A 22,367-nucleotide genomic window follows, 5' to 3' on the forward strand; every position below is an offset into this window, starting at 1 on the left:
ATTTTTCGGGGCTTACAAGGGTCTAAATGGTTCCTAGGAGAAGTAATGCCGCCCGATGATCAGCAATTTAAGGCGGCGACGGCTGCATACGTCGGAATCTATGACTTATGGTTCGCAGAAATTATCTATAACGCACTGTGTCCCTTCAACGATAAATTGAAACTCCTTGTTTATTCGCACGCTTACCTCAAGCCAATTATGGACATCCCAGCTCCAGTGTACGCAGCACTAGCCACTGTATTCCTCTTTCTGTGCTTCGTCCGGCTCGTGTTGTCCTACCGAGCACTTCAAGAAAGCTCTTTATACCAGAAGCTTGACCTTGCATTATCTGTGCCTATGATTGTTCTACAGGCGGTTCTCGTAGGATTAAGCTGGGTCAGACCAATTGGTAATGAAATGGAAGTGATAGTCGGGGTTACAAGCTTATTTCCATCTTCACTTGGAGTGAGTACTATCATGCTATTCCCCTAATTTGCTGTTAATCACCAAATGCCAGTATCTTCGAATGATAATTCTGTTGCGAGCCCTCCTTGAGGTACCATACATATGGAGAATATGTTTACCGTCAATTGCGCTCTGTTCATGCTTGCTAAAGATTATGGCCACGTTGATAGGTAACTACACTTATCATCCACTACAGTTCATCTTACTCTTCCTTGTCTTTGTGGACTATCTGGGTCTGGCTATTTTCCTGTGGTGGTTAAATGGGAATACAATGGCACATTCCCGTACTCGATCACAGCTACGTTGGGCTTTATACTGCACGTATGGAGTGGCAGCCGTTGTTCTGCTCATTGCAATCCTGGGGGTTGTTATAGGTTGTTGGCTACTATTATTGGAGGTAGATTCTGACCTCTGCCGAGCAGAAGCCCCATCTTTTGCCTTCCATTCTGACTCTGGCAGCTCCAACTAATCATTATCGTTATCTGGACAATCCTATCACATTACGCTGTGCAAATCGCTGGAAGGTTATTCGTCGTTCAACATGCTTATTCAGACAACATGGTATGCCACAGATTCTAGAGAACATGTTCGCGGGCTAACGCAGGTTTTGTTATCGCATCCCGAATCCGTTTCCCCACGAACGTGGAGCTGAAAATATCCGGCGCAAATTTGATTCAGCTCAACAACGAAGAGCAATTGCTGGAAAAACCGTGTCCCAGCAGGTTGTCAAGTCATTCGCAGAACAATGACGCGGAGGTTGATGGATAGCGTCACTGATTCGTATAGTAGAATTGACTTTCTCGGGAACCTTCAACAGCACAAGTATCTAAGCCAATTTCTCGAATGGTGTTATAGTAATCCGCCTGAATTTGCGAACCTATATAAAAGGCTACCAGCCTTGGGCAGCGACTCTAAGATGGTAGGGCACCTGCTCTGTCCCATTCTTGATCTTTCCATCCAATACTCAAAATGTGTAATTATTTCCATAACTGCAAGCTGCCGACAGCTGCTTTGCAGGTTCAATGAGATTCTCGCACTCGGTAGTGATAAGGTCAGGATTCTGTCCCAAGCAAGTAAAAGCGGTTTCAGAAGAAACGATTTTTTGATGTCAAAGAGAGGCACATTGTTACAAAGGGAAAAGCCAGATTGGTTTAAGTACGCCACCCTCGTGCAAGTATCCAAATCCTTGATATTTTCGAGACGGCGGTCGATATTCTCTTCTCTGGTCAGCTTTGTATATGCAACTCCATATGTCCAGTCACAATCAGTGACTGGCGTCATCTATTTGAGAAACTTAGGCTCCATGGGAGGTAGCAAGCAGGCCAGGAGGGTTTACACTGCGTTTCTCTGTGGACATTGTCGGCGAACGATCAGAAGCAGGGAAGGCAGAGAAATTTAATATCTTTTATGTCTCGGTAACTAGCTTGAGAACCAAAGATACCTCATCACTCACCGCTCTGGAACCTAAGCCTCCCAGACTGCCATTGATTGTTGGACCGCCAAGCTGTGAAATATCAGCACAATTAGACGGATTCAGACTCAGCTGACTGACCACTTGGGAAATTATGGCGAACAAAATGAGAGTCTTTTGAACGATTGTCATTTCGAGTCCCACAAAACAAGCTTGCATATTTGGAAATCAGGTCGACTGATAAAGGATAGAGGGCGGGCAAACACACCCTTTATAGGAACTCCAAGGAGAGGAGAGCTCAAACGTTGAAAATTTCAATAGAAATCTGCATGTGCTTTTGCGAGGTGAGAAAAAGCGGCTTTCTGAGAGGTAAGAGAGTTCTACCATCAATACCTCATCTTCATGAGGGGATAAAATGAAAAGGGGGCTTTTGAGGATACTGGGCTGAAGGCGACCATCAGCAAGTCTCGAAGTGATTTTACTATACTTCGAATGTTTCAGCTTTGGGACGTTGTTGTGAGGCTCGTGGCAGGGCAACCTTATATAAACGCCTATGAGCTAGTAGCTAGATTTGAAAGTATTTAAACTAGAAAAAAACTAGCCCCGGTTCTTGTCATCTTATCATATTAAGATGATTCTCCAACTTTCTATGATCAATTAGCCAGCACAGCCAATGCGCAGCACCAGAGCAAAGATTTTGCTGAAAATGCCTGTGACCTATTCCAAATTTGGATCCAACCTACTCACGTGGCGACCTTGGCCATTACGTTCTTGACGGGAAACAAAAATCGTTTTCCCTTCCTCGAAATGCATGAAAGGCTTCGAGGATGTGTTTTCCCGCTGTCAGTTTCCCGTTCTGATCATAAAGTGCAATGGCTGACTGCAAATAGGCGTACAAAGTTCGAAGCTCTTCTGTAGTGATCTCACCATCGTAGCCTCCCGTTTCCCGCAGGCTGCAAAGAAAACCTACATGGCAAGATATCGTCAAAAAGTCTCAACTCAATTAGATGAGACGAGCTGTTCGTGTGTATCTATTCGGCCATCGGCGCTGGATGGTTCCATAGCGGCAGGCCAGTCGTCGTCGTCGTCAATTGACTCATCGATCGATGCAACAGATTCTATTATCACTGCTACGTCCCAGGATCCCCAAACGCCAAGTAGCATAGCTGCATCTTCTCCCACTTTGTACTTGGATTACAGTAACATATAGTTATCTTTAAAGGACTTTATGTCTGCTATTTCGAAAATAACGAACACGCCATTCATCAAGTAACTACGTGTACAGTAGTACTTTATATGGTGAAAATGTTTCCGATCCATCCTGTACTGTACCTCCTTGACATCGCCCAACATTTTGCGTCGCTTGATTTGCTATGTAATGTGCTTGCTTCGGATTTGAACCCCCAAAAGTAATGAATCTTATTCTTGCATCTGGCGTAGATTTCGAATTCTGAGGGAGTGCCGGCGTCGCGGGCTTATTGGCTTAGCACTCTTCATGCCTGCTTTTCTCTTAGGACCCGGGAGATTTTTAAAATCGATAGCACCTTTGAGTGGCAATTAGCCTTTTGGAGTTCCCCTTGTCGCTGACATACATACCCGGATCTGTGTTGTAACTTTTAAGCTGGCAAGGAGCGATTTTCTCAAGCACTTCGGATTTAAGCCAAAGAGCTACGTGAAGATCAAATTCCTTATCATCTTTTACACTTGGGGTGGCCCTTAAAATGCACACAACGTCCAGGTGCCGGTCTTTCTTCGCCTTACACTTTGCCTCCAAAGTGACTTTGAGCCCGCATTCGAACCACCCATACAAGTCCCTGTTGAGTTCAATGGATTGAGGTAGACTCCATCCATCGAATACCCACGGCAAATTTTCTCTGATTTCGCTCTCTTTCGCGCCTACGACTCCTTCTACCAAAAATTTCGTCGTATCATCAACAATCCTGTGGCACCTGATAAGGTATATCGTCTTCAAGAAAGCCACAATAACTTTGTGTTGCTTAGTGGCATTGTTCAAAATCATAAACTGTAGATGTAGATGACTGTACTTACCATAGTGACAGTGAATATGAATATGCTCAGCGCAGTCGCTCAGTAGGCCGAGAGATAAATTATAATAAAAAGAAGGTAAAGGGGTGCTGATATTTAATTTATATGGCACAACCCACCAATAATTCACATACTAGGTAGTCTCCTAGGCCCAAGATCACAGTTCCCAGGAGTCTCGCGGTACGTAGAGAGAGAATGAGCAAAGCAAAATTAAGAGGTACAATAAAAAAGAGCTGTAATAGATGGAAATTCGGGCTTTCCTCTTGGGGAACCATGCAGGGACGCGGCTCTGGATCAGGTAAGGAATTCGAATCCCTGCCATGTCTCCAAATGAGCAGGCACCAGTCTGTTTGGCCTGTTTGCATGACCACGCGTTCTACAAATGCTGGAGACCATTCGAGTCCGATACAAAAGCTATATTTAAGCTGTTATTGACGACTGTTCGAGAATACTGTATAGCGTGTTTCGGGACAGGATTCGGAAAGGAATCATTGTTTGTAAGTGGTGAAACCGATTCCGATGCTCCCTTCCCTGTCCTGTATTGCTGCTCATCGTCGATCGCATTCTTCAAGTTCATAATTGACCTTCAATGCTCAAAAAGCCTCAAAGTAGCATAATAAAAGCGTGCTAGATTACACCCCCGAATCCGTAATTTCTTGCCAAGCCTGGTGGTTGAGATCTGTGCAGTAGGAGGTTAGGCCCTCACTTTCCGCCTCGTTTAAAAGCGTTGTCGCGCTAATTCATCCCCCAGTTTCTGCCCTGTTATGGTAGTTTGGAATAGCAGAAGTCATATAAAAGCATAAATCGCTTGGAATGTTCATCTAGTCGCGTTTGAGGCTTCATGTCATGGTTTTCCAGATGTCCCTCAAGAAAACTGTCTCGATGCTCCGTGTGCCAACGTATACTCTTGTGCATACAACTCATATTTAAAGCCGCGCAGTGTGCTTTTAATTCCATCCATCCAAGTCAAGATAGCCTATCGTTCCTAAAGGTCTTTCGAAGATGCATTCTTTCCTAATTGCAATTCTAGCGATTATTCAGGCAGGAATTTCCCAAGCCGGAACCCTTGAGGTAATAGATCATGATGGGCAATGTCTGATATGGTCTAACGATAATTATGGCTGCACGGGTTACTCTGCGTCTTTTGGCCTTCTCAATGGAGTTGATTGTTCAAGTAGGCAAGCTCAATTGAAACTTCAGAACACTGTTAACAGTTTGCTAGAGCTCAGTGTGGTCGACAAGAGCAACCGTCATGAATTGAATGTGCTCAACGTCGACGTATGCGGTACTGAAGATGGCTTACCCGCTGCTTGGATCCAGGTGAACCACACGGGACTGGCCACTTTTACCAATAAAAATGGGAACCAAGCGTCCTGTGTGCTCAATAATGGATTAAAGACCGGTAGCTGGTGTGTTGCAACTGGAAAATGGAACAAAACGAATTCGCCCTCCTACTCATCTACCAGTAAACTATCTACCGGCACTCAATCTGCTAGGACTCCATCTACCAGCACTCCATCTACCAGCACTTCGTCTACCAGCACTCCGTCTACCAGCACTCCGTCTACCAGCACTCCGTCTACCAGCACTCCGTCTACCAGCACTCCGTCTACCAGCACTCCGTCTACCAGCACTCCGTCTACCAGCACTTCATCTACCGGCACTCCGTCTACTAGCATGCTATCTACGGCCACTATGGAAGATAATCTCGTCACGAGTACTAGTGTTGTTTGGGTCACGAGGTAACTATTCCTATAGTAAAACTCTTATGCGAACGTCCTTCAAAAAATAAGGTCAGAAGTTTAAATTATTTTGCATCGTGGCAGCTACAGTATGAAAAGAAGGTCGAGGATTCAATGAAGCTCATAATCGCAGCGGCGAGCATGTAGTCGTGAAGTTCGGCTCAAAAGGCATTTGCTGATACCTCTTGTGTCACGCCAATACAGTAACCGATCCAACTACGAAAGTCTATACTGTAGAGTATAATAGCGACCGCTTTCGCCTTTTCTATCGGACATAAAGGAGCTATTTCAAACACTAATCATATGTTGCGCTAAGCTGTATATAGCTATTCCTCTGTTGCAAGTCTAAATAGGATAATACTGAACGAGGTAAAAGACTCAGTAAGGTATCCATCATGTATTGCTATAGTAACATTAAAGGGTAAGTAGAGCTTCGCTATCTCCCCCGGTCTTCCCAACAGTGTTGAACGCGTCGCCAACCTTTCTTCGGAGCTCCCGCGCCCGTCGTAATTCTCTCAGATGCGGGCAATTCAGCACTACATAGTATATACTTTTCCGCTCGCCACAGATGCACAGGTCATCATCTCGGAATCGGAAAGCCTTGCCGTAGGTTGACAACCAGTAGTGTCCGGTTCCCAGCTTCGTTAATAGGTACGCTCTATTCCTAGGCAAAGATTCGTAGGAGCCTCCCATATATTTTGCCGGCACTTATCGATCTGGCCGCAAGTGGCTGCCGGTTCTCGACTCTTCCTGGCGTACCATAATTAAGGCACGTCGAATTGGCGAACCCTTTCCGAAGAAAAGGTATTGCTAGACCGTTCATTGACCTTACAGTATTATATTTTATACCGAAACCTCATCAATTTGACAAGAATCCTAGGCGGCCTTGCCGTGAAATTTCCAGCCAATCTTCGATCACCACAACTCTAGGCCCGAGAAAGAACTTACGCTCTTTACCTTACAAGCTTTCTCCATGCGTTATTATTCAAGTTTTACAGGGTGCTCCATAGTCAAAGCAAAGCAGAGGAGATAGTGGGACAGCTGCCACCTGTCATGGTGAGGCTCCCTCGCAAGGACATAATTTGGCATCGGTGGAATATGCGGGACGTAATTTTATAAAACTCTCATGTAAATTCCCATGATCATTTAAAAACAATTAATCTCAGTTGAGATGCTAATGTCCCCGAGAGAACGGGCTCTCCAATTGTAACCTTTTACATAAGTGGGAGAGGAAAATCACCGCTACATCCCATTTCGGATAGTATCTACTCAGAAAAGGTTACTGAGAACGGAGCGTCTAAATGTATAGGATGCAGAGTGAAGATAGAGTTGAATTAAGAGAGTAATGTACAGTATTTCTTGATGATCAGCCATTTGCTTCGTCGGAAGTATTACCGATCCGCCGCCTATCATCGACAATATGAATGTCAGCCTGTTAAGAGCCTCGGTGCGAGTCAGCTGACCGAAACGCAAAACAAACCCACGTGATCTGTCAACATCATCAGTCGGCGGTTGCTCCAGCAACGGTCAATCCGTTAGGCGGCCCCAAGAACTCATCTTGTCCAGATTTTGACTTACCGCGCGTCCTCCGACGACGAAGAATAGAAATAGTAAACTTTGGGGCATACCATGTTGCGTCTAGTCCGCCCTGATGTGTGCTGGGCAAAACGTCGCGATATTGTCCTGGATCGAGGAAGTTGCAAGGAGCGTGCCCAAAACCCCGCCCAACAGCGATCGGTTCGAGGAACTGGTGAGCAACCTAACGACGCCTCCTTCAACCCCAGCGATCCAGAACAAACGCAAAAGGTCGCTATCTGGAGCCGAAAATCCGATGCCGCAGCCAGATCCTTCGAAGAGACGCTATCGAACTGGTTCCGAAACAGGATCCACCATTTCCGTCCGCCTACCTGACGACATCACCTCTCTGGCCCCATCAAGTTCCGTGGCTAGTCGAGGTGGGAGGTCACGTTCATCTAGTCCATCACGCGTGAAAGCAGAACTAGCCGCCGCAACCCCCCGGGTCGTCTACGTACATGAATCTACCGACCCGAAAAGCGTCGCTGCCAGTCAGCTACTGGCAACTCTAATACAGGGTTCTGAGTTCGGCCCAGATGAAGATGTTGCTCGGAAAACCTCGAACGCGTCGTGTCAATGTGCTACTGAACTGCGCAGTGAAGGTTCCTGGTTGAACAAGGTCGCACTGCCACTGTTGGAGGGGGCCATTGCGGAACTGCCATTAGAGTGTTGGAGCATGTATGTCAAACCACGAAGACCCTGTGTGCCCTACTGCTTTGTTGCTAATCTCTTGTAGTCAAACAGAGTCCGTTGACCCTCAGTACCAACCTCGCTACACTGCCCGCGATACATACAATCGCAAAGTGGACCTAGTTGTCGGTCTGCCTGTGGACTTTTGGAAAGTAGACTATGAACAGGCGGGGCTCAATACACCAGGGAAATGCTTCAGCCATATGGCCCATCCGCACACCGGGAAACGTGTTCTGGGCCCCGGCATTGAGATTAAAGCCGCGGACGGAAACTTGGTAGAGGCGCAAGTCCAGCTTGGGGTATGGATGACAGGTCTACTGATGTGGGCTTTCGCACAACGCAAGAATGTGAAAGACTTGCCACCACTTGTTGGTTGCACTGCTGTTGGGGAGGACTGGAAATTCTATATTGCAACCGGGGTTGAAGGATCTGGCGTTCTGGAAGAAGTAGTAAGTAATACGCTTCAGGACTCTTTCAATGGCTAAATATTGTTTCTTCAGCGCATCTGGGGTCCTTTATCTGACTTGGACGGCTGCACCGCAAATATTAAACATACCAAATCTCTTCTGAGAACACTTCGCCAAGTCATGGAATACACAATCGGGCAGTACAAAGAAAGCATTTTCCAAGCGGTTACTTCTGGAGCTTAGAAATATCCTTCAGCCAGGTGGGCTTTTCTTCAGTTCGGCCTAGCCAGCCAGGGAAAGAACTTGATGCGGTTGTTCTCTCCATTAGGTTGCACAAACCACTCTTGGCGTGAAATTACCTTTGCAAGAGCCTCTGCTTACACATAATGCAATAAAGAGATGGGACAATTATTGGAATGAGTTGAAAATCATGCATTATATATAAGCCTTTACGAAGAACCAAGTTCATTTTCAAATAACATGTTGTGTTGGCATCCTAGATAAAGAAAAATGAGGTCCTCGATTCCTGCTGTATAACTTGTCGCATAATTGTGATTGCTTGGCAAGACCAGTCTTGCTATTGTAAGTAGGCAAGGATTGGAGACTTGTGACTGGGAAGCCGGAGAGTATAAGATGTGAAATGAAAATGCTGAGGCATTATCCCATTATGCCGAAGCAGTACGGTCTTGTGCACAATATTCTTTGCAGCCAAGGACTGTTCCCAAGATACTGTAAATTTCTAGGTAAGCTAGCTTCATCCGCCTCGATAGATTTTATCCTTATATTGGGGCTTCATAGCTCGCCTTGGCATATTCACCATTTAAGCTCGGTGAAGGATAGACAAACGGGGCATGTAAATGAAGGATAGCGTTTAGAGTGACGAACTAGCGGAGAGTGATTAACTGGGGAGTGATTAACTGAGGAGTGATTAACTGGGGGAGAGGGTGTATATGTTAAGCACTTCCTGGTCCCGCAGCATAAGAGCCCCGAAATCCCTGGCAAGGGACCCTTCACTGCTCATCTCATCATGTTTTTGCATTGTTCGCCAGGCGCTTTGATCGCCTATTCCCAGAATCATCCTCTCCTTTATGTACCCTTTTGCGTTTACTGGACCCTTGTTGACGGGCCGGATGGTCATTGTCGGGCTGGCTAGTCTCGATAGATGTTTCCGATCCATCACCTTGACCGAACCTCGAAAAGTAGAGTTGATTGCAAGATGGCGGGACCTCTGCTGTCCAATAAAAGCTTTCATCTTTGGTTTGTGAGGCTCCTTGGAAAATCTCGTTAGCGAAACATGTGTTAAGGAGTTGTTTTTATCGCTTCAAACAAACGTACCTTCTCCACCTTTGGCAATCTCGACGGCTCCAGATCTTTCCTCTTTTGCAAGAGAGCAAGTAGTCGGTCCAAGTGAGGGGGAATGAATACAATCTAATCTTTGATCATGTGTAGATTTGGATGGCGCCAAACCAGAAGTCGAATCCGTCAGTGGGGACTCGGAGTTGTCCGGTGGAACGTGGAGGCCGCCGTCACCCAAACACCCCCAGAATACTGGCGTACTCAAAGGCTCAGTGTCCCCATCAGAATTATCTTGTTTTGATATACTCTGCTTGTCGGAGCGTTTGTCGTCATCGATCATAATAGGATTATCGATCGAGCTCCTTTCCTTGGATTCATCACACAAAGGCCCAGCAGCGGCCATGTTGCCTCGTCCTGGGACAGTATGGGGAGAATATGATTTTAACTAGCCAAAGAATTAGAGGAAGGGAGCCTGCATTGGGTTTGATTAGCAACTAATCTTCTGTCGCACTTAATGTCATGTCATACCTGAAGGTTCGTGCAATGCGCCGGTCGTAAACACAAAATCAGGGCTCATATCGATATTTATATACATTATTCTAACAATGTGAGTAAGCTGACATAAAGCCTTGTTGGAAACGGGTAACGTTGATGCCCTACATAGATATATGCTCCCAGGAGATATGACCGGCTCCGTCAGGGATGTGCATTATAAAGACACGTGAAGTGGAGGAGAGGTGACATGCGGGGCATACATAGTCTATCTGGGTTCCCAGAACGCGAGCAAGCCTCCTTTCTTTTGCTTCCTCGCCCTACGACCTGTATCTAGAGTCAACAGTAGTTGTTCGTAATTTCATCTCAAGACACTATCCGTTTCTATTTATATGTGAGACCATCACTGACTCCCTAATTTTCCCAAGGTAAAGCCCGATATGCCCAGCGATAATATTCTGCCGATAGGTTCCTCGGAATTAGGCGGCTGGAATGAGTAAAATTGCCTGGCCACAAGTGTCTGGCTATAATGTCTATCATCTGCTTCCCACTCCAGAGGCTGTGCAAGCTGATTTGGGTGTTTCTTATCTGTTCCGTAGATATGTGTTGCGAAAGACACGAAAGCGCTGCCCTATGACTCGTTCCGGAAGAGCTTTTACCATTTCTATTGAATAAGTTTGTTACTTCCTTGACCCACTAAACTCCGAAACCTAATTTCACCAGTGGCTATCAGATGACCCAGATTTTCTCTATACATGATGCATTTGCGATTGGCAAGGCCCGTAGGAGCAGGGAATTGATGGCCCTTGCTACTGCTGGCTTGCCCACTAATTTGCCTTTCATTGTAACTGTGGTTATTCTTACCCCTACTTCACTAAATGAGGCTTTTAGGTAGGTAGCTATGCACGGTGCTAAGATATCACTGTTTCAAACTGATCTCTATTTCATGGTGTGCAAAGACCATTGGCGTGTACATTCCCAAAGAACTGGTCTCCCATAAAGACTACGAATTCCTCCTCGTCCACAAAAATTATTGTTCTTCTGTTATTTACTTCACTAGCAGTTTGAGCTCTTTCTTCCAATAATATAAAATATGCTCTGGCACACAATGAAGGTTCTGGGAAAGCTTTGTCCTTTACTTCTTTCCACCGCGAGCTTGATCTGTCTTGCTATAGTTTTTGCCGGATGCACATCGTCGTCCTCTCCGTCGGGCTTTTATTTTGTAAAGGTAATTTACTCGGCCGCTTTGTTGACGGCCGACTTATTTCAGAGTGTTAGGTGAACTTGACCGATTTTCCAGTGCTCGGCAATTTCCATCTACGCCGGTCAATTAGCACCACTAGTATGGATACATCCAGCGTCACGAATGAAGTTTCCAACGCGGCCAACAGTGAGACGAAAATTACCGCGAGTGACATAGCGCAAGCCTCTACCGCGGCACAGACTACAGCCGGTCAGGTTGGCGACCATCTCCAAACTCTATCCGAAGATCTTAAATTACATCTTCCCGCATATTATGCCGTTGGCCTCTGGGGCTACTGCGAGGGAGATAACAGCACGGGGGCTTTTTCAAACTGTTCCCAGCCAAGTACTTCGTTTTCGTTTGACCTGTTGGGGCTCTTCGGATCAGCGTCCGAGCAAATCAATAAAATTCTACCAAAAGACGATAACAAAGTCCTTGCCGGCTACCACGACCTTTCACGCTGGACAATCTCAGCCTACATCTTAGGGTTGACTTTTACTGTAGCTGCGATTATTATCCAAGTTATCTTGATAATGTTTTCCAAAGGGAAAATATTGCTCGTCGCTTCTTCTTTCGTAAGTACCAAATTTCGATACTTTTTGACTGAGTGTGCTCACTATGATCAAGTTAGCATCGCTTTTTATCACTGGTGCAACCATTGGTGTGACGGTGATATATGGCTTAATAACTGGTAGTATTCAAAGCGTCTTGCAGCCATTGGGTGCCCATGCTAATCTAGGGGCTCAAACATTCACCGCAGCGTGGCTCGCTGTCGTATTTTCTATTTCTGCCCTACTCGTATGGCTGGTTGAAATGTGCTGCTGCTGATTTTGACTTCAAATAAGGGTGGTGATGAAAAGGCAGTGGATGGCTCATCTAGGTTGGGCAGATTGTTCATCTCGCCGAATCTACTACTCCCTTTTCCCCGCTGTTATTTATTTATTTTGGCCTAATTATAAAGCCATTCTGCCCTCAACCGACTGCTATCTTCCCATGGGCTCGTATGTCTAAATCTGTTGTGAAATGGGGCCATTAAGACTGTCACCAAAATCACGTCCCGTACTGTATCTGGCCAATTGGACATATCAATGACTCTGTATTTCATTACCCCTATTTCTCACTAGTTATTTATGGGTCCATTCTTAGTTACATAAGCTACACCGTCGGATCATCTATAGACCCGGTTTCATGCAGTATCGTAAGGTAATGGCGACACCAAAGATACCTCAGCAGTATCTAGTAGCATTCGTGGAATCTGGGCATATAGTCCTCTCTATAGGGTTGAAATTTATAAACTCGCCCTACAGTGTCACAATGACTGTCTGATATTTAGAATGAGCCAGCCGTTGTAGATGCGTGTGATGTTTCTGTTGTCGTTGATGAGATTTCAACTGAAATGCAACTGAGAAAGCGAAAGCAAAATCAATCTGAGTCTCGCATATATAAGTGAACCAAACACAAATCCATCAATATACGTCCAAAGAGCATCCGACAGGTGTTGTAGAGTCCACAATTCGTATAGGTCCTTCCCCTGGACTTGGAGCCTGTCACCACCATAGCGCAGCTTCAGGCCAGTTGTTGTTACTTGGGTATAGAACTTTCCCCCCAAAGGTTCCTTTCACCAGTATATTCCCCCCATTCCTGGCAAGAAAGTTGAACCCAACTGACACGACTGCACCTTCCCCGGCAGCTTCAATGGCAGGAAACTCTTTACCTGATTTATCCCAGGATTCGACCCAAACATTATCGATCATCAAAAACGACGCAGGGCCCAGGACCAGAATACCATTTGTTTGGACATTCTGTACTCTAATATTACCGCACTGAACCGTTGCATCAGGCGCTTCAATCCTAATGCCAGATTGCGACTCATCATCCGTCCCTTGAAACGTGTAGTTAACAGCCTGACCAGTCGTCCGTTGTGCGTCCGCTTCAATAACAATTCCAAATTTGCAATTGTCGATATCTGCATTATTGATACGAAATTTGCTTGTGATGCCGTAGACGGACTTCCGGAATACAAACCCAGTCTTATAACCTATTGCGAAGATGTTGGAAAAGTGTGGATTATCGTTCCGTCGACTTATGATAGCATTCGCGTTGTTAAATGTGTGCTTCGCCACAGGCTCTGCAGCAGACCAAAATCGCCAGAAATGGACGTTGCTTATTCTCACAGTGTCCGTGGCGCGATCGATATCGATCCCCGTATCCAGTGGTTGGCCGAAAAGACGGTCGATGCTTAACCGTCCAACGCCTTCTGATACCACCCCGACATATGGATTTCGTAAGTAAAGATTTTTCAAGAGAACATCATGTCCAAATACATGAATGGCCTCTTTGAATATTGTAGGCACCCATGGCACCGTCGAAAGTTTCTCTTGTTCGTGGTAAATCGCGAGATCACGGATGACTGAGCCCCAACCAGTAACAAAAATTGGAATTATATCCGTGTTTCTGATTAACAACTTCGAACCGTTCGTTGCAAAGGGGTCAATTTCTTGCTCAGCATCGAACTGTGGTTTGCCAGTTCCGGTTCCAGCCAAAGTTATTGAGTCGCTGATGGTGAAACCTCTTCCGACGGTCGAACCTTGATCGATCAGGTAGAGGCCTGGTGGAAACCAAACAACGCCACCCCCTTGAGTATTTGCAGCGGCTAAAGCACGCTCTATGTACTTAGTGTCGCTTTGCTTTCCATCGCCAACTGCACCGAAGTCCTTCACGTTGAAATAGCCTTCTAGCGACATGCAGTTGGTTCCAAAAGTGTAATTGGAGTGCTAGTAATGAAATGTAAGAATGCAAGATATGAATCAAATCAAAAGGAGTGATGTCTAGAATATCTCGGACAGATTGATTATGAGAAAGTAGCCTAATAAAACTTATGACGAACTCATTGGATTTATATCTCAAGTGGCGGTAATATGACGCAGGCAATGCATAATCTATTTACGACGTTTCTGAATATCGCCACAGAATATAAGTCACACGATTAAGTCTAATAAGATAGACTCAATCCTCCGAATCCTTAGATGATGTAGTTGTTGAAACTGCACCCAAAACTCTATCTGTTTTCGTATGTAATCTACCTCCCGATCCAGACACTATAGGATGTTCTAGACCGCAACTATCCGTGGACACAAAAGCTCTGCCTATATTCATGGAAACCCGGGTTGCGCTACGGTGCGATACAGGATGCGTTATTGGAAATCCTCCGACAGCCAACACTCACTGTTGTCCACCACATTATTATTTACTTCCGGGTCGAACGGGACTGGGAGGGGTAGGTCAAATACCTCAGCTTCCGGAGTTGATCTTGATGGAATCGACGATCGGAACGGGTCAATCGCCGGAGCAGGGCTGATCTCGACTGGGATCTTGTTTTGACGATGTTCTTCTTTCCTTTTCCTGCGGAGCTTCCCGGCACCTACTTCATATAATTTGGCCTGGATTGCCGCAAAAGTTCGAGAATGGCCAAAGTCTTGCTTGAACTCGAGCTCAATTTCTTTTTCCGGTAGATGCGCCCGTGATTCAAACCACCTGGGCAGGCAGGCCTTTTGCTCGGCAGTCCATCGACGACCATAAGGAAACACTGCAACTAGATTTCAGATACGCTCCACAGAAGCCATGTTGTTCGGGACACTAACGCTTGTTATTTCCAAATTTGCTCTGTATAGCTGCACCCGAAGCTTCCGCGGAAGCCTCGGACGCTGTGCGAGCGTGTGGGTTCACTTCATTCGATTCATATGTGGGAATAGGTTGAGAAGCTTGGGAAGAGCATGGTGTACTGTGTGACTCTCCGAGCTTGCGGAGTTTGCCGGCCACCTTGCCAAGAATATCCTTGTTTATCTCATTGACTTCGCACAAATTAGTGACTGCGACTGCCGGACGACCAACCTCATGATGTACTTACGGTTCGAAAGGATATCATTCCACGATGCTATCTCTTTGGCTATTAGCTCCAACGTGCTTCTTTCCGCCTGCACATCACTGGAGTGAGACTTCGGGTGAACTAGTTGTCGAGGAATGCCCGACAAAATCAAACAGTGATCAAACTCGGACATTTCAACTAAAGCTTTGCGTTTCGGAAGATAATACTGATACTTGCCGTTCTCGTGGCGTTTGACTTCGAACAAACGCTCACGAACAACGTCAGCCCAATTTATATCATGGTTGCAAGCTTCCAGGATCTTTGGGCGAGCTTCACTAAACAAGCTAACAATCCTCTCGGCGAGAACGTCACTCATGAGCGGTACATTGAAAAACCTGGCAAAGCTGTTGTCTCCATGCAGCATAGCTTGATATGACCGCAATATCTCGAGTACAAATAGCAATTTCTGTCGCGAGGGGTAAAAGTGTCGTAAACGAACTTGCTCTTCGCAAGGCCCTAGAGTTGAGTCGTATTGGTTGTTATCATCTTCCTCGACCTCTTTGTTCTCGTGGCCGTGGTCCATTTCCTAGATATAAAACTTCGAAAATAGACATGTCAGGACATGAACGATGCGGGCGAGCTTTACATACCCAGGTGTTGCGATCAAAGCACAGCTTCGCCTATATGCTGTATAGCTAGAAAGTATCTAAAACAGTCTCTTCGCAAGAAGAACCTGTCTATTGGATATTTCAGTTCGTCAAGATGGTTGAACGAGGAGCGGTATCAATATGGCATTGAGTGATTTATAATAGAACTGGACTAATTCAGCCGTCCAAAGTGGGGACTCAGATCCAGGGTCAGAATGCCAATGATCCAACGGGCCTCTCCACAAAGGCAGTGCTTCGTGTTATACTTCACCAATCCGAGTCGAGAAGCAGGATTTGTTCGTACATGGTCAGCCGGAATCGAGCTCTCATCGGCCAAGTTCAAAGCGTTTAAAGTGAAATTGAACTCATGTACCACATATTAGCATTTATCTCACCACATCGCAAACTGTGAACATCCCCGGTCACAGAGGGTAGATTGCATCCTGAAGCTAAATATCATCGGTAATGGTAGGGTCCGACACTATTTTTGTCATTCTTCTGTCCGTAAAAAATGTACAAGTATATTTGTTGTGCTCTTTCTTCGATCCATGGCTCGAAACCCAAATGCCCATCACACGGTATTTAGGCCTAAAACATGAATTCCCAAAATATTGGGACGATGATGACCATACTGGACATTAAGTTCATTTGGCGCACAGCTTTGACGAAGGCGGTCGGTTCAACAAGGATGGTTCAACGAGGATAGTTCAACGAGGATAGTTCTTAGGTGACTTCTCTGGTTCCCATACAGTATGTAGGAATCTCACAGGTAAAAACCCAGAAAACCACATGCAGATCCACCGTTTCTCTGACATGTGGTGCTCATAAGAGTTTCTTTCATCGTCATACCCAGAAGCTTATGCGTACGAAATTACCAAGATAATCACCTTATCGTAACTATTAATAGATTTACCAAGAAATAAATTACAGATGAAGAGCTAAACTACCCAATGCTGGTTCTTCCCCGTTGTGCCTCACTCTCTTGTGTGAATGGCCCTCCGCCATCGTTGTAAAGTTTTGAACATTATTACGGCCAAGGTGGGCAAGAATGTAATACTGGACGAAAGAGGTTGATGTAAGGTGTTGAACGAGGGTGTTGAACGAGGGTGTTGAACGAGGGTGTTGAACGAGGGTGTTGAACGAGGGTGTTGAACGAGGGTGTTGAACGAGGGTGTTGAACGAGGGTGTTGAACGAGGGTGTTGAACGAGGGTGTTGAACGAGGGTGTTGAACGAGGGTGTTGAACGAGGGTGTTGAACGAGGGTGTTGAACGAGGGTGTTGAACGAGGGTGTTGAACCAGGGTGTTGAACGAGGGTCTACACCAGCTATCAGAGACCACGATGCGATCAAAAAAAAATGGGTTGTCCCACGCAAACTATTGTGCTCATTGCGATAGCGTGGAATTGAAACGGTGTTATCTGTTTATGATCATTCAACGTGGCGACTCTTACGTCTTGTTGGTACTACACAGACAACACCGCATGTACCTGGGCAGCGCCACATATAAGTCCCATGATATGCCTGGCATAATCTGCGGTTTCAGAAAATCCCTTTCCTAAACGAAATTACCCAAGCCTAATAGAAATATGAATCGACGGCTCGTGACCTCATTTTTTCATCGATCCTTTGGTGGATGTTTGCCGTTGGCAGACTCAAGCCAGCCCACTCCCAATTTTGACCCATTTAGTGATTTACCAAAGGATACTCTTGTAAGTTTGCATAACTTGGATAATCTACATATCACTGACCTTCGAAAGCTTCATCTCGATTCTTCCTTCGTTGACTCTCCAGACGAAATGATGCGGTCCTTGTTGGAAGGCTATCTGCCAACTTTCAAGCGCCATCCACTAGGGTGCGAGGCAGAGTCTCTCTTGATCCTCAAGCCTTCACAGCAAATGTGCTACTACGATAATAAACTGTTTGGTGGATATCTTGCTCTGTTGATGGACCGTATTCTGGCCGATTGTTGCAAACAATGCAAACCAGCAGTCACAGCCTATCTGAACACCTCTTTTGTCCAGTCTGTCCCACCAACAGTACCGATACTTCTTCGTGCGTGGCCAGACAAGGTTGAGGGTCGCAAATTGTATTTGAAAGGGTCCATTCGGATTCCAGGAAAAGCCTCTCAAGGTTGGGTTGAGGCCATCAAAGCGGATGCTCTCTTCATACGGCCACGGGGTTGGGAAGAAGAAGAGAGTGGTTAGAGATCATTTCATGCTTTCAATTGACCAGACTCATTTAGACTGCAAATTATTTCTAGATCTCACAATAGATCGTGGCCGGATTTCATCCTGTTTCTCGGACTGCACTTACCGTACAGTACATGCATTCACAGTGAAGTTCATAAAGATTAACCCAAACCCCCATTATGAATATCATAGTTGCTCTGTTTACAGTGCGTCCCGAAACTGGTGCCACCACTTTCACTCTTAAACTATGTTTCGATCTCGATTAGCTAAGTGCACTAGTCTATATGAGGGATAGCCTCGGATTATTAATCTTCCCATGTATTCTTAAAATACCACATCGTACGTATTATGCTTACATTAGAATACGGCGCACTTTGGTTTGTTACTGTATTCACCATCCAACAGCAACTGACAACAGTTTCGCAGCCGCGCGCCACGAGGACAGCCTAATAATAGGAACGGCAATTAGGCCACGGTAGGCCGTGACGAGGCTCTAAGTTCATTGTCAGAAATTTGGACATTCTAGATGTACGCAAAGGGATATATATAGGTGTCGTATCCTGCATATCACCGTTAAAGTGAGGGGTCAGGGTAAATGAAATCATCATTATCATCATCATCATCATCTACTGTACAATGAAACCAATGATTTTCTGCCTTATGCGTCAAGCAGAAAGGAGTATGGCTATTTGGCGGTTATAACCTGTTGTAGTGGGGTACCTGAACATTGACTACCAAGGCAAACCTACTTACATACAAGTATCTTCCGCTGAGGTGGAGGAAATGGAGCCGGACTCCACAACGCGGGACAGAGTGACGAAGCGGCGTGGGCATACTTGATCTCAGCTAGCCACTGAACAGGTGGGGCTTGGGGCTTGCGTTTCTGGGCATCAACTGGCATCTTTGGCCATATGTGCGGAAATAGACAAAAAACCAATTGCACTGTATTTTTACTGTAGCCTATGAGAATATAGTAGCTTAATGAAGGCTCTGGTATTCGGAACCCTTAAATGCGCAAGATTGTGGATTTTGATTGTGAAGGAGAAAATTGATAGTGTAAGACATGGGATTCAGCTTAGTGGTTGGTATCTTAAGACGCCTTGTTTAGGGGCCCATTTTTATCAATAGGGATCACCTACAGTAGTGCACTTCCGAATTGATCTCTTATGGGTCCATACCATATATGCATACAAGCGATCAGTGACTAACAAGTAGTGTCAACCCTAAGAGGTCGGGATGCTCCATATTTCTCAGCTAAAGATGCTGATCAGTAGCGGTAAGTTTAGCTCATACGTCATTCACCCGCCCATTAATAGAGTGCTGATAATATTGTCATCCAATTGCAATTTTCAATTATCACGCGCTCACCGTCGATCATGGTAATCGGAAGAACAGGATGGAGCTCCAAGTGCCTTCTGGCAGCTGCTTTTAGAGAAAAAGCTAGAAAAGGTTCTACGACGAACGATTGCTCGCCACTGTTGGGTGAGAGCTGATGACACTGCCGTTGTCGTTTCAGTGAAAAGATTGTACGTAGAGCAATCTGACTAAATGATTTGACGATACTAACATTATTTGAACAGCCATTAAGAAGCAGCTTATCATGTGATAACGACTATTCTCTCGAGGAAAGGAACTTACATCAAGGATCTGCTTCAAGTACATACGTGGAGGAATCCATCCACTGCATAATAGGGCACAATAGTGAGAGAAGTCTATCATGCTTAGTTGTGAGGGGTCAGGGTAACTGAAATCCATCCATCTATCCATCCATCGACTGTACGTGGAGGATCATCACATCCCTCCCCCCGCCCCCCTCCCTAACCACCAATCCGTAAGGGGATTGGCATTTATCAATGAAAGCTGAAAGGATCCACAGTTCAGCTAAAAGCACTTTTATTATATTGATAATATGATGTAATGGTGCACCACGCCTAGCACCAATCTAAAAAAAAAATATAAGTATGGCCTCTCTCCCCCTTCAAATTGACAATTACTCTTCTTCATCCACCGTCAAGGTTCATACATAGTATTTCGCCCGTCTTGACTTGTTTCTTCATCTACGCAAGTTTATAAATTCTTCAAAATGTCAACCAATTATCAAATGGGAGACGAGGACTATAAACAGCTCGGCAAGGAACTTGGACCCCTTGGCTTTGGAATCTACTACCTTTGTAAGTGGACAACCATGGAATATAGAACAAAACTGATTTTGCTTAGGGAATGCAGCCGCGCCTCTTACAAGGGGAGTGGCAAGCCGCTCACAGGCTGGTGTCTAGCTTTCAATTACGACAATGATCTTGTTTTTCTGAAAACCGAAGGATATTATACGGGTTATCTCAGGGATCATCCCGCCACGCGTAACTCGGACAAAGATAAAATTATTTATGTGCCGGCCGGAATTGATGTGAAGTCGCGCGACTCCGATTGGAAATTCATGGTTCTGAAAGAATTGTTTGGAAAACACTTATGCAGGGATAAGCTAGTTGCATACGCCCACTGGTGGAACGGCTATGAAGTTACTGGGACGGAGAAGGATTATTACATGGGGTTAATTAGAGCAGCCCGAGAGGAACAGAACAAGAAGTTTGGGCCCGAGGCTATAAGCATAGAAGAACAAGACAAGAATGCTCGAGCTCGGGTTAGTGAAGGGTTTTAGCCGAATTTGTCCAATTGAGCGGTGCCACGATCTGTTTACATAAAAATTGAAGAAAAGAAAACAACTTGAGCATAGATCAGATCATCAGAATAAACATCGGGCTGAAGGTCACGTTGCCACACGTGACCCCATCGGCCCCAGCACGGTCAGCATTGATTAAGAACGTAACTGATTACACTTTTATTTTTGACAATCTACCCCGCTATCAGGTTATCGAAAATCTCCAGTAAAATTAAAAGTCTTTTTGTCCTGTTTGCATAAATATCGTAATACCATGGGATTCTATGTAGATGATTGGCCATTATCCTAATCGAGAGAATGTCTTACCATAATAATGTCTTATAGGGGAAGAGAATGTCAGGATGGTTCTTCTGTTGCCATCTGCGATTCTGATAGCTCTCCACTTGGATCTTGTTAGAGATAGGCACATGATTTGATGAGGCAGGCTTTGGTGCCATACCAGTATCTCAGCTCTTTTGTGAACCAGAAGATTAACCTTTGAGGTGGGGTAAGAAAGGTGTCGCATGTAACAAAGTACAAGTGAATACAACCCCACCAGGGCGGTAGGTACGGTATGTAAGAAACAATACAGGCTCCAGTGCCAAGAATACTCGGATTAATTCCCAATAGGGACTAGCTAAGCTTAGTAATTTGACTCCGAAACACAGTGAAAGAGTAGAAGTGGTGGCACCAGTTTCGGGACGCACTGTAGCAACGAAGTCGTTAAAGTTGACATTGATCGAAATACTCATCAAGTAAACTAAAAACACCTCTGCGGCTCCTTTGGTGGCTTTGTTGTTCTTCCGTCATTCATGAGGTGTTGTTTCTCTTGCGTTCGAAAAGATTCATTTCCACCTCACCATATTCTGTCTTGAAAAATAAAAAGGAAAAAAGAACCCGAGCGTTAAAACGAGCCCAGATTGCCTATACAGCCTGGTATATATTATAAATTCAATCCCTGGAACGTATTCAATGGAAGTGTATAGGTCTCGTGGCTGTTATCTCCCTGCCGCTGACATGGTCCTTGAGGACTCGAGTGTTGACCAAAATCGTTGTTTTTCCAATCGTGTTTGACACATAGAATCTACCTCAGGTTTGCTGTAATATACAATGAATGACGGACAACTGCCCATAGAATGATGGGCTGTAAAAGAGATGATTGAAGTCTCCTCCTCTAATGGAGGCATCTCTATAGCTATTTATAATGGCACAATACATCAGCAATTTGAAACCCCTGAATTGACATCTCAAGTCAGTGTATTTGATGTGTAACATCGCATCTCAATGCATGAGATAAGGGCCTGTGGTGGCCTAGTCGCCGTTCTTGACGTCTTGCCATCATGGTGCGCGGCTTCAAAATGCTGTGATGCTTCCGCGAGGTCCAGGACGCCCTCCACTGTCTTGGCACGTGAAGAAATATCGAGTTCACCTTTGCATACATGGCTAACCTACAGTCCCCCGATCACAGCTGCATCAACAGATAGGCTCGACTTTTAGGTAGCGGTTTGTAGAGCCGCCTCGTGTACTGGCCGGTAGGAAATTGGGTCATGGTCTGAAGTCATGGGGGCGACGACTGCGAGTCCATGCACGGTATGTGTGTCTCTAAAGCCCGAGTCATGATCCAGAACTGACCAGAAAAGGTAACGAAGATATAAAAAGAAAGA

The 22,367-nt window shown here is 45.4% G+C and overlaps 8 protein-coding genes across 8 annotated transcripts; 5 read left to right on the forward strand and 3 right to left on the reverse strand.

Annotated features, from left to right (window-relative positions):
- Positions 1-4,903: 4,903 nt before the first annotated feature.
- On the forward strand, positions 4,904-5,647 carry N7446_007847 (uncharacterized protein; the record flags this gene model as incomplete). The annotated part of the gene is made up of 1 exon (XM_058516592.1): positions 4,904-5,647. One exon carries the CDS (start codon positions 4,904-4,906, stop codon positions 5,645-5,647), a length of 744 nt encoding a protein of 247 aa, XP_058370238.1.
- A 1,647-nt stretch (positions 5,648-7,294) lies between these two features.
- Positions 7,295-8,558, forward strand: N7446_007848 (uncharacterized protein; the record flags this gene model as incomplete). Its single annotated transcript, XM_058516593.1, has 3 exons — positions 7,295-7,896; positions 7,955-8,357; positions 8,409-8,558. 3 exons carry the CDS (start codon positions 7,295-7,297, stop codon positions 8,556-8,558), a joined length of 1,155 nt encoding a protein of 384 aa, XP_058370239.1.
- Positions 8,559-9,340: 782 nt separating this feature from the next.
- On the reverse strand, positions 9,341-10,188 carry N7446_007849 (uncharacterized protein; the record flags this gene model as incomplete). Its single annotated transcript, XM_058516594.1, has 3 exons — positions 9,341-9,585; positions 9,651-10,025; positions 10,140-10,188. The coding sequence occupies 3 exons, from the start codon at positions 10,186-10,188 to the stop codon at positions 9,341-9,343; spliced, it is 669 nt and encodes a 222-aa protein (XP_058370240.1).
- Positions 10,189-11,447: 1,259 nt separating this feature from the next.
- On the forward strand, positions 11,448-12,174 carry N7446_007850 (SUR7/PalI family protein; the record flags this gene model as incomplete). Its single annotated transcript, XM_058516595.1, has 2 exons — positions 11,448-11,921; positions 11,974-12,174. 2 exons carry the CDS (start codon positions 11,448-11,450, stop codon positions 12,172-12,174), a joined length of 675 nt encoding a protein of 224 aa, XP_058370241.1.
- Positions 12,175-12,893: 719 nt separating this feature from the next.
- Positions 12,894-14,090, reverse strand: N7446_007851 (pectate lyase superfamily protein domain-containing protein; the record flags this gene model as incomplete). Its single annotated transcript, XM_058516596.1, has 1 exon — positions 12,894-14,090. One exon carries the CDS (start codon positions 14,088-14,090, stop codon positions 12,894-12,896), a length of 1,197 nt encoding a protein of 398 aa, XP_058370242.1.
- A 450-nt stretch (positions 14,091-14,540) lies between these two features.
- N7446_007852 (uncharacterized protein) lies at positions 14,541-15,794 on the reverse strand (the record flags this gene model as incomplete). Its single annotated transcript, XM_058516597.1, has 3 exons — positions 14,541-14,932; positions 14,988-15,197; positions 15,254-15,794. The coding sequence occupies 3 exons, from the start codon at positions 15,792-15,794 to the stop codon at positions 14,541-14,543; spliced, it is 1,143 nt and encodes a 380-aa protein (XP_058370243.1).
- Positions 15,795-17,654: 1,860 nt separating this feature from the next.
- On the forward strand, positions 17,655-18,062 carry N7446_007853 (uncharacterized protein; the record flags this gene model as incomplete). Its single annotated transcript, XM_058516598.1, has 1 exon — positions 17,655-18,062. The coding sequence occupies one exon, from the start codon at positions 17,655-17,657 to the stop codon at positions 18,060-18,062; it is 408 nt and encodes a 135-aa protein (XP_058370244.1).
- Positions 18,063-20,148: 2,086 nt separating this feature from the next.
- Positions 20,149-20,703, forward strand: N7446_007854 (uncharacterized protein; the record flags this gene model as incomplete). Its single annotated transcript, XM_058516599.1, has 2 exons — positions 20,149-20,218; positions 20,324-20,703. 2 exons carry the CDS (start codon positions 20,149-20,151, stop codon positions 20,701-20,703), a joined length of 450 nt encoding a protein of 149 aa, XP_058370245.1.
- Positions 20,704-22,367: the final 1,664 nt, after the last annotated feature.

The sequence above is a fragment of the Penicillium canescens genome, assembly GCF_028828765.1.
Source record: "Penicillium canescens strain IBT 15451 chromosome Unknown utg000005l_segment0_segment0, whole genome shotgun sequence".
NCBI classification, from domain to species: domain Eukaryota; kingdom Fungi; phylum Ascomycota; class Eurotiomycetes; order Eurotiales; family Aspergillaceae; genus Penicillium; species Penicillium canescens.